This window comes from Rhinoraja longicauda, chromosome 26 (assembly GCF_053455715.1).
Source record: "Rhinoraja longicauda isolate Sanriku21f chromosome 26, sRhiLon1.1, whole genome shotgun sequence".
Classification (NCBI taxonomy): domain Eukaryota; kingdom Metazoa; phylum Chordata; class Chondrichthyes; order Rajiformes; family Arhynchobatidae; genus Rhinoraja; species Rhinoraja longicauda.
In genome coordinates this window covers 10,299,697-10,311,265 of record NC_135978.1, presented here as the reverse complement: position 1 = coordinate 10,311,265, position 11,569 = coordinate 10,299,697, and the positions used below count along the sequence as shown (strand labels likewise).

The 11,569-nt window shown below is 39.6% G+C and overlaps 1 protein-coding gene across 1 annotated transcript; it reads right to left on the bottom strand.

Annotated features, from left to right (window-relative positions):
• Positions 1-355: 355 nt before the first annotated feature.
• Positions 356-9,911, bottom strand: sbds (SBDS ribosome maturation factor). The gene is made up of 5 exons (XM_078422469.1): positions 9,340-9,911; positions 6,572-6,701; positions 4,307-4,507; positions 1,519-1,683; positions 356-741 (listed from the first exon to the last, which is right to left on the bottom strand). Exons 1-5 carry the CDS (start codon positions 9,465-9,467, stop codon positions 613-615), a joined length of 753 nt encoding a protein of 250 aa, XP_078278595.1. The 5' UTR covers positions 9,468-9,911; the 3' UTR covers positions 356-612.
• Positions 9,912-11,569: the final 1,658 nt, after the last annotated feature.

Here is an 11,569-nt window from a genome sequence, read left to right as displayed (position 1 = left end):
ATACATAAGTTGATAGATTTGTCTATCTGGCCACTATGCTTTGTGTAGCTGGGAAAGGAAAAAATTGCAATCGCCAATAGTCTTTCCTGCATAATTTATATTTGAGGTTGTACAAAACCCTTATTCTTGTTAAATTATAAAGGCTTTTTCCCCACAATGTGACTATCTACAGACACTAACTATTGAATGAGCAACAAGTTTTCTTGTCAAGCATATCATTTTCTTCAATTGGAGGTACACTTCAACTAGAATGAGAGTAAATGTTTTGCAGTAAGTGACTCACTTCTGCCACAAGCCAATGTGATACCATCTTTTTCTGCTGGATTTACTGTTATGTGAATGTACAAGAAAAATCAATCCACCAGTCAATTTTAGAGGCTTTAAACAATTTAATTAAATACAAGGAGAAAAACTCAAAGGAGAATACTTCTGTAAAGAATATTAAGTGGTTTGAGGATTAAAAAATTGTAACTGCTAATTTATTCCTTTTGGGGTCCCATTAAAACCAATAGTCATTGTGCACATCAATCAAGTGAATATTTATTGGTACTTGTGTAGATTAAGAATACTTAAACATAGTTCTGCAGCTAGACTAAAGCTTTCGTGGGCAACCTATTCAAGTTTCTCATCTCCTTCTTCCACTTCCTTTAAACTGAGAACTTCCAGGGAAGCCTTTCCCTTTGTTTCATGTCGAATTAGTTCATCAATGTCTCTGAAGCAACCAGGATCAATCAAACAGACCTAAAAAAAAAATTAAAGATAAATTAGAAACAAAATATTTAATCTAATCTTTTCCCCTCACTAAATATTTCAATTTTATTTCTACATCATGGCTAATTGGTCACATGCAAGATGTAAATTGTAGTAAACCAGAGAACAAAAAAAAGACATGTCCCTACTGCCACTTTCAGTCACTTGCCCTGCCTCATTCCATAATGAAATGTTCTACTCTAGAAGGGGCCTCTTTATATTGTTAAGAAAACATTCACGGACACTTAAATTCAAGCCCTTCGACTATGGAATTCCCACGAGACAAATTAAAAATCACCTTTGATGATCCTATTCTTAAGATATCTAATTACATATTTGCCCTGACAGAGCTACCCTAGAAGACTATTTCCCCGGGTCCCACCCCACTACAAGAATAGTTTAAACCCTCAATGGCACAATGAAATCTCCCTGCCAGGATATTGGTGCTCCTCCAGTTCCAGTGTAACCTGTCCATCTCGTACAGGGACCACTTTCCCTGGAAAAAAACCCCTATGATTTATATACCATGAAGCTCCTCTTCACGCCAATTCCTTAGCCACACATTAATGGATGAAATCACAGCAAGGATCTCATCAATGTTTAGGTTCAATGGTTTAGTAGAAATATATAGAAATACAAATTCATTGGTAGAAATATATAGAAGTACAATATCAATGTTTGGGAAAAATTGTGGAATTAAATCTTTTACAGAACCTTCAACCAAAGTATTGATCATACTGCTCCAATAAATAAATATGAAACACTTACGATATCCAAATCTTCAGCAAACTCCTCACTTTCCATTGTTTTTATCAGTGGCTTCAGTTTGTCCTTCAGCCTCTTTCCATCTTTTATTGGAATCCTAAGTCGAAGTCTCATGTGAGCACGTTCGATCTGCATACTCTCCTTGAGTAATCGGATCACTTCCAATGCCTTTATGTATGAAAGCATACATTGTCAGTATCTACTCTTCTACTGTGTAATAGGAACAGTGAACATAGAAAACATATAGGTTCAGGAGTAGGCCATTTGGCCCTTCGAGTCAGCACCGCCATTCAATATGATCATGGCTGATCATCTAAAATTAGTACCCCGTTCCTGCTTTTTTCCCAATATCCCTTAATTCCTTTAGCCGACGAGCTAAATCGAACTCTCTTGAAAACATCCAGTGAATTGGCCTCCACTGCCTTCTGTGGCAGAGAATTCCACAGATTCACAACTCTCTGGGTGAAGAATTTTTTCCTCATCTCAGTCCTAAATGGCCTAAGCCTTATTCTTAAACTGTGACCCCTGGTTCTGGACTCGCCCAACATCGGGAACATTTTTCCTGCATCTAGCCTGTCCAACCCTTTAAGAATTTTATATGTTTCCGTGAGATCCCCTCTCATCCTTCCAAATTCCAGTGAATACAAGCCCAGTAGACTCATTCTTTCATCATCTGTCAGTCCCGCCATCCCAGAAATTAACAGGTGAACCTACGCTGCACTCCCTCAATAGCAATAATGTCCTCCCTCAAATTAAGAGACCAAAATTGCACACAATACTCCAGGTGCAGTCTCACTAGGGCACTGTAAAACTGCAGTAGGACCTCCTTGCTCCTAAACTCAAATCCTCTCGCAATGGCCAACATGCCATTAGCTTTCTTCACTGTCTGCTGTACCTGCATGCTTACTTTCTTTACTTACTTGCTAACTGAGAAGCTAGGGTAATATCAATCCATTTTGAAGAGGAAGTTGCATACAAACCAATCCAGATTTAATTACATTGCAGTACCAACATTTAAATGTGGGCATGTTAATAAACAAAATATCCATATCCAATGGAATCATATCTGCTATAATGGACTGCTTCCTTTACAAGTGCATTTTATACAAACGTTTCACTTGTACAACACTTAAGATGCACTCTCCATTTCCTACTGCAGGTTATAACACTGGACTACCTTTGAAATATAGTCAACTGAGGTTGCTAATTTTTAGGTGAAAATGAAAGACCTGATAATCAGTTGGTTGAGAATTGAGGGCTGACAAGCTCACTGGAACAAACATTTGCGAGTAGCACCATGATTGTGTTATATCTGCAACTGAGCAGTCAAAATGGGGTCCAGGTCAAAATTTTAATCTGTAAACTAGCACTTCCAAAAACGCAGTTCTCTCCAATCTACTAAATTGGTTACAAAACTCTCAAAAGAGCCATCCTATTATCTAAGACCTTTGAAACCTTATCAAGTCAACTAGTGGTGATAAGATATTATTTCCAACATTCAAACCCTAAGAATACCATAGAGCAGTTTGAATTCCTTAGTTTTGAAAAGTCTGAATACCAACCAAAGGTACAAGGAATAAACACTATGATAACTGATACACAATACATCACATGAAGGAACATGGTTGTGGACAATCATCTCACTCCTGGATATTGTTGCTAGTTTCTCAGGGTAGTATCCTAGGCTCAACCATCTTCAGCTGTTTCATCAACCTTCCTTCCATCATGGCTGTCAGAAGTGGGGATGTCACATGATGATTGTACTGCGTTCAATTCCATTTACAAGTTAACAGGAATTGAAACAGTTCACGTTTATATAAGCAGTGCACAACCTATATGTAAGGGTCTGATAAAATGCAAGTAACATGCCACAAAACTGCCAGGCAATGACCAACTGCAAACCTCCGACCCGTGACTTTCGATGACATTAACTTCAACGAGTTGCCTGCTATCAACATCCTGAAACTAAACTGGACCAGTAATATATATATATAAATACTAAAGTTACAAGAGCATATCAGAGGCTGCATCTCAATGACAAGCCAAAGCATTTCCACCACTTGCAAGACACTACCAGAGTACTGGACTTACTCTTAACTTGCCTGGATGAGTTTAGCTGTGATAACATTCAACACCTTAACACCACCCAGAACAAAATAGTCCATATAAAAGTAATTCTTTCCATCTCTGAAGTGTGTACCATCTGAAAAAATGCATCAGTTATTCACCTAGGTTACACCCACAGCACTTTCAAACCTTGATTTACACCACCAGGAAGGACAAGAGGAGCAAATACATGGAAATACCACCAGCTGCAGCTTCCCATACAAGTTCCATCCTGACCTGGAAATATATTGCTTGTTCTTCATCATTGCTGGGTCTAAAACCTGGGTTCCCTCTCCAATACTATGACTGCAGTAGATCAAGATGGCAGTAAGCAATTAATGATGGGCAATAAATGCTGGGTTTGCTGGAGAAGCTTGAATTCCCTTCAAAAAAGATTTAACAACCATATATCTCAACAAACGTCTATTTTCATTTTACTTCAAAAGTTAAAGCAACCAATGGTAGAAGGTAGCAAAGCAAATCATGTAAGCTGAAATAAAATTTACAAAGCAGTAATCAAATTAAACCTGTCAAATCAGATAAAATAATACTCATTGTCAGATCCAGAACTACCATTTGGACGTCTGTCTTGTTCCAGTGAAAATCAGAATGTTCATTCTGACTTAATGACATCTGTAAATTCAAGTGCAATTCTTCCTTGCTCAAGTTATTTGTGCTTATCTACCTGCTGCTTTGTGCTCTTGTTGGCCTTCACAGAGTAGTGAACGTCCTTCATGGCACGCTCTATTAGGTTCACGGTATATGGTCTCTTTGTTTCAGGGTTGACACACTTCTCTACTACGATGGTCGCTATGTCTCGGAACATCTGTTCGAGCTGTGCATGCCGCTCCTTATCAGATACTTGCATTTCACCCTTTGCCAAAATCTGAAAAACATAACTATATGTATTTGTAGTTGATATTGAATTTGATTTAAAGAATAACTATTTAAATGACACAATTCAAAATTACCTGGAGAGATCAGTGTTAATTATTATCAGCATTTCTCACCATAACCATTTGTTACATTACAGCATTATTGGTTAGAGACACTTCTGAGGCAGATAGAAATGGGATAAGCCAGGTTCAATTTATTCACGTTATTGGAATACAGTTCCAAAATATATCAATCTGTCTTCGCTGTGACATTAAAGGAAATTTGTAGAATAGCCAATTTTCAGTTTGACATATTTATCTGGATTATTTCTAGTTAGTTCTCAATGACATGTTACAATGTTCTCAGACAGAATAATAGACAAAATACCAATCAAAAATACAAAAAAACTCTTTACTGTACCTTAGTACACGTGACAAACTAAACTAAATCAATGAAAACCAATTGAAGACCAAAGTAATTAATGTGCATCAATCTGATAATGTACACTTTTTCACAATTTGGCTATCTCACTCTCTCATACAAGAGGCAATTTCTGATCTAACCTGATTAGGGCTGATTCAAACTCTAACCCTCATTGTGGAATTTCCAGAAAAGTAAAATATTAAAGCCTTTTGATTATTTACAAAATAAAAACTTCCCACGTTTAATACAGAGAAGTATGAGGTGTTGCATTTTGGGATGTCCAACAAGGGCAGGACCTGTACAGTGAATTGTAGGCCTCTGGGGAGTGTTGTAGTGCAGAGGGATCTAGGAGTGCAGGTCCTAACATCCTGAAGCAATACGAATATTCAAAGCCAACTCAAATTAAAATAAATGATGAAATTTGATATAGTTAGGACACTTAAAAAAAATTAGAACATTTAGAACTAAACTATATTTTTTATAGTAATTGGTTACGGGCATTTTTTCCTATTTCTTTTTTATTTTCTGGGGAAGCAGAAATATCAACTATTTTTCAAACCTAAGTGATTGCCCACAGGCAGCTTTAACCTCCAATTTTGTCCCTCTCTTACTACTGCGTGCTAGTCCTAAATTTAAGTACAGATTATCAGTTACTAAAACTGCAGCCACCAGCACCACAAATACCCCAAAACAGCAATAAGTCATGCAAGTCATGTTACTTTGCAACCTTGGAGTGCGATCGGTTGATTGGTAAGGGCGTCAAAGGTTATGAGAAGAAGGCAGGAGCATGGGGTAGAAGGGGAAAAATGGATCACCCACGATCGAATGGCAGAGCAGACTCAATGGACCGAATGGCCTAATTCTGGTCCTATGTATTATGATCTTAATGTAACATTTTAAATATTGTACCGTCAATTATGCATGGGCAACACAGCGTCATATCTAGTCGAGTTCCTATCTCTTATCTCCAACCCAGGTTGAATCCAGATTTCGGGTGCTATCCATGTGAATTTCACATGTTCCTCAATGGGTTTCATTCAGTTTCTCTCCACATCCCAAAGGCATCCAGGCTTGTAGGTTAATTGACCATTGTAAATTACACCAAGTATACAGGTGAGTGGTAGATTCTGGTGGGGTGGGTGGCAATGTGTGGGGAATAGGCTATAGGCAAAAAAAATGAATGGAGGATCAGTCTGAAGAAGGGTCTCGACCCGAAAAGTCACCCGTTCCTTCTCTCCTGAGATGCTGCCTGACCCGCTGAGTCACTCTAGCATTTTGTGATACCTTTGATTTGTACCAGCATCTGCAGTTATTTTCCTACACAATGGAGGAATGGGGTTGTTCTGTGACCATGCACTGACCCTATGGGCTGAAACGACATAGACAGTTCTTTATAACGCAGAAGATGGAAATTACTATGAGTTATTATGTTTATTTAAAAAAAATATCTAATTTATATATTGGTCAACTTATGGTTGTATGTATATTGTTCAGTCTTACTGCCAATATTGTCACTGATTATTGGCACAGATTTTTTCCGTCAATTTAAAACATTTTGCAGACAAACTTATTTAAAAGTTAACTTTGCATATTTTGGCAGTAATATTTTTCAAAGCAACTTATTTCTTTAGCTAGCCTTCTCAAAACTAACCTGCTTACAAATGTCAGTCAGATTATCAGTCTGAAAAGCTGTAATACAATCCTCTTTCTTTGCCACCTGTCCTTTCGATACATTTATAAACACAGTGTGTGTCTGAAGAACTTCATCGATGTCCTTTTCACTGAAAATAAGAGTAGTTGAGATAACAAGCTACTTTCATAAATACACAGAATGAAACTACGCAAATATTTATTTTTTAAATAACCCAAATTTCACTTATTTAACTATCCAATAAGGTCATATTATTTAAAAAAACATCCAACATCACATTCCCTGCTCTTTCCTTGGATTCAGAATGAAAGTCAGATGCTCATACTTAATTTGGTCCAACTGGAAACCACATTTTTAGTTGACCAAATCCTACCTAAATTTTTCTTTTGAAAAACCTTTCACTGAACAGTGCACTGTTACAGAGATGAATCTCTTCCTACAAATGCCCATCTGCAAAGCACTCAACATTCCTTTCATATTATATTATATATTTTGTGATTTTAGCAAGCAATCCAGTTAACTATTATACATTTTTCATAATGTTCTTCATTAGTAATCACACCGATTATTGTTCAGAAAATCATCCTAGCTGTTAAAGGTTTTCACTGAGAGTTTCATCTTTTCAAAAGGCATTGCTATATATTCAATTTTCTCATGTTATTTATGTTCCTATTTATATTTCTAGAATTGTACGCTAATTGTAGCGAGAATAATTATAATGAAAATATTTTTAGGTATGACAAAAATATTACTATAAGGAAATGTAAAAGGGAAAAAAGTGTGCAAAAGATAAAACAGGTGACATTTAAAAGACACTAGACCAAGTGGACCTGTTGGGCCCAAACCTCTCATGCATTAGTACAGCACCCTCTCCTCTCTCCTCCCTCCTCCCCACCTTATCCTCCCTCCTCTCCCTCCACCCACTCCCCCCTTAGGAGATAGCTTTAAACTTAAAAATGTGAATAACTTGAAAAATATAACACCGATTTCAATGAAACTTCTTCCATTAGCACCAAAGGGACGACGATGAGTAAGGTGGGCCTAAAATTGCCACGCTATCGTGTATAGTTTTGGCTGTAGTTCAGGAACAAACAAACAACAAGTTTTAGTATATAGAATAGAATTGATATATAGAATAGATGAAACATCTTATTAAGTCCTTGTCCTCTTGCTTTAAATCGTTCTTTTCTTTAGCTCTTGTTCAATGGGAGCAGAAGACAAAAATAATTAAGAACAGAACGTTTGTTCAATGAGAGCAGGGAGGACAGCAGCCTGAATGCGAAGAGTCAACACACGAATTTAGATATCTGCCAATGTCAGCTCAGAAAGGGAAGTTGGGTGGTCAGCTTATTTTCCGGGAATAGCATTACATTTGAAAAACATTAAGTTAGAGTATCATGAGCTGCGATGTGCTTAAAGACGGAAGGCTACTTGAAGAAAAAAATACAGTAAAACAAGAGATTATGCCATGGGCTGGGGAAATTTCAACACAGCACTAAATTATTGGTTAGCAAATATTGAAATGAAAGCCTTTAAAATATTTAGTGATGATTGAACTCATAATGCATAAATTAATTTCATTCCAAAACCTCAACATTTGCATGGAAAATGTGAACTACCCTCTAAATTTTAACAAATCAGATTTCTTAACAGGAGACACAAGAAACTGCACATGCTGAAATCTTGAGTGAAAGAAAAACTGCTGAATGAATTTAACTGGTTAGGTGCTATTTTTTTGGAGGGAATGGGCAGATGATGTTCATTGTACAGGTGATGTTTTGGGTCAGGCTCTGCTTCAGTTTCCTGATTGTGGATGTTCAGACACTTTCCTGAAAACCCAGGGTAATCTAAATTATTCTGGCATCAACCAGAAAGAAGCCATAAATTTCTATACTACCACTTTGACTCGTTTTAAGAAAGTTCTTGGACTCTCCCTTTGAGCAAATGTTAAGTTATCTGTTATGTAGCTTGACTTCATTTTGATTGATAACTTCGGATTTTTAACAACAAGCGCCATTATAAAACGCAGATTACTTAAAAAAAACTAGAGCACAATTACACCAAATGGCTAGAAAGCCACGTATGTAAACATTGAGCCCTGGTAATATTTACATAGAAACATAGAAAATAGGTGCAGTAGTAGGCCATTCGGCCCGAGCCTGCACCACCATTCAATATGATCATGGCTGATCATCCAACTCAGTATCCCGTACCTGCCTTCTCTCCATACCACCTGATCCCTTTAGCCACAAGGGCCACATCTAACTCCCTCTTAAATATAGCCAATGAACTGGCCTCAACTACCCTCTGTGGCAGAGAATTCCACAGATTCACCACTCTCTGTGTGAAAATAAACTTTCTCATCTCGGTCCTAAAAGACTTCCCCCTTATCCTTAAACTGTGACCCCTTGTTCTGGACTTCCCCAACATCGGAAACAATCTTCCTGCATCTAGCCTGTCCAACCCCTTAAGAATTTAAGTTTCAATAAGATCCCCCCTCAATCTTCTAAATTCCAGCGAGTACAAGCCGAGTCTATCCAGTCTTTCTTCATATGAAAGTCCTGCCATCCCAGGAATCAATCTGGTGAACCTTCTCAGTACTCCCTCTATGGCAAGGATGTCTTTCCTCAGATTAGGAGACCAAAACTGTACGAATACTCCAGGAGTGGTCTTACCAATTAATTACAAGCGATCAGAAGTTACATGGGGAATATATATGAGACCAACAACTGTAACACAGTGTGTGGGGGGTCCCTGCCAATACTCACGCTCCACTCCTCCAGCTCATGACTTTGTTCTTGTAACAGGCGATTTCAAAGCGTTTGCCGGCTCTCTTCATGCGGACGATCGCCACATTGGTCAGTCGGATTTGGTTGGTGGGAGTGAAGATGGACATTTTATCGGGGGAGAGGGCGGACTCGGCCGGCGGTCAACAGACCGGTCTCCCGTGTGGACAGTGATCGCAGTGGCGGCGCTGGCTGCTGCTGTTGCTGCCCGAGCGTCGCGGAGCCTTTCCCTGGGACCTGGTGGCTCGCTTCAGGCCCGTCTCCAGCAGTGGGTTGTCTCGGCCTGCGATCCCGGTTCTGTCTCTCTCTATTCCCAGCGCTATCGTCCCGTGACTGTCGCGGCTTACGAACCCGATCTGTCTCTCCCTATCTCGGCCGAACAGTCCTGGCTGTGCCCCGGCCTACGAGTCCCGTCTTGTCTTCCCGTGTCGCGGCCTGTGAGCCCGGTCCTGTCTCTCCCTGTCCCGCTCCCTGTCCCGGTCCGGTCTCTCCGTGTCCCGCTCCTATCTCTTCCCCCACTCTGACGCACCCGCAAAGATCAGAAGCCGTTCCCTCCCAGTCGGCTCCGGCGAGAAACACGGCACCCGCTCGGTGGATCCGCTTTCAGCGAGTGTCTGCCCGCTTATTCCTCCTTGTCTGAGAAATAACGTTAATGTTGTAAAACTCCGTGCAAGAAAAAAAACTACTCAGCGGGAGCGCAGGGCGGATATTGTTAAGCAGGATATTGTTAATTGTTGCGCACTGGGTAGGGGTGGCGATGGCAAGTAAGTTGCTGTTGACACGTTAAAACTCTTGCTCTATAACCAAGTGTAATCAACAAGTGGAAGTAGTCAAATGAATACATCATCTACTTCAAGTTCTAATATGCACAGATTGTGGCAGGAAATTAGATACATTAAATAGGCACACCTGAAATTAGTTCACGTTTACTTTTATCCCTTCCGAAGTTATCAATCAAAATGAAGTCAAGCTACACAACAGATTACTTTTTTTTGTATGTTAGGCTAATTCTCTAATCCAAAGCATGAAAAAACAGATTTTAGAGTTCTGTCTCCTTTAGTTTTTTTGCCAGTCATCTTAATGTATGCCCTCTGGTTTTCAAACCCACTACCAATGAAAAGAGTTATCTTTTGGTTACTCTAGTAGATAGAGTCATAGGGTCTTGTCCACAACGACCCACATGTCCCATCTGCACGAGTTCCACCTGCCTGCAATTGGCCCATATCCCTCTAAACCTGTCCTCCATGTACCTGTCTAAATGTTTCTTAAACGTCGCGATAGAATGTGCCTCAACTACCTCCTCCGACAGCTTGTTCCATACACCTACCACCTTTTGTGTGAAAAAGTTACCCCTTAGGTTCCTATTAAACCCCCCCCCCCCCCCCCCACACCTTAAACCTCTATCCTCTGGTTCTCGATTCCCCTACTCTGGACAAGAGACTCTGTGCATCTACCCGATCTATTCCTCTCGTGATTTTGTACACTCTATAAGATCACCTCGCATCCTCCTGTGCCCCAAGGAATAGGGTCCAAGCCTACTCAACCTCTCCCTATAGTTCAGACCCTCGAATCCTGGCAACATCCTCGTAAATCTGCAGCTTGACAACATATTTCCTATAACATGATGGCCAAAACTGAACACAATACTTAGTGTTATATAACTGCAACATTACCTACCATCTTCTAAACTCAATGGTAGACTCTAAAAGTTGGAGTAACTCAGTGGGTCAGACAGCATCTCTGGAGAAAAAGAATAGGTGATGTTTTGGTTCGAGCCCCTTCTTCAGACTCAATACGTGATGTTTTGGGTCGAGACCCTTCTTCAGACTCAATAGGTAATGTTTTGGGTCGAGACTCTTCTTCAGACTCAATAGGTGATGTTTTGGGTCGAGACTCTTCTTCAGACTGACAGACTTCCAACCTATACTCAATGCTCTGATCGATGAAGGCCAATGTGTCAAAAGCCTTTTTGACCGCCCCATTTACCTGAGATGTCACTTTCAAGGAACTATGTACCTGTACTCTTAGATCCTCTACATCACTGTCTAGTCAAGTCAAGTTTATTTGTCACATGCACATACACGATGTGCAGTGCAGTGAAATGAAAGTGGCAATGCCTGCGGATTGTGCACAAAAAAAAAGAATTACAGTTACAGCAGATAAATTGAAGTCTATATCACTGGCTTCCCTTTTCCATGATTCTCAGTCTGAA

Excerpts from the sequence above, each read along its gene's own strand:
- sbds (XM_078422469.1), bottom strand. The coding sequence starts at position 9,467 with ATGTCCATCTTCACTCCCACCAACCAAATCCGACTGACCAATGTGGCG. Across the intron at positions 6,702-9,339 it reads ATGAGCTGGAGGAGTGGAGC|TGAAAAGGACATCGATGAAG; the intron begins GTGAGTATTGGC and ends TCTTATTTTCAG. Across the intron at positions 1,684-4,306 it reads ACAAGAGCACAAAGCAGCAG|GCATTGGAAGTGATCCGATT; the intron begins GTAGATAAGCAC and ends TCATACATAAAG.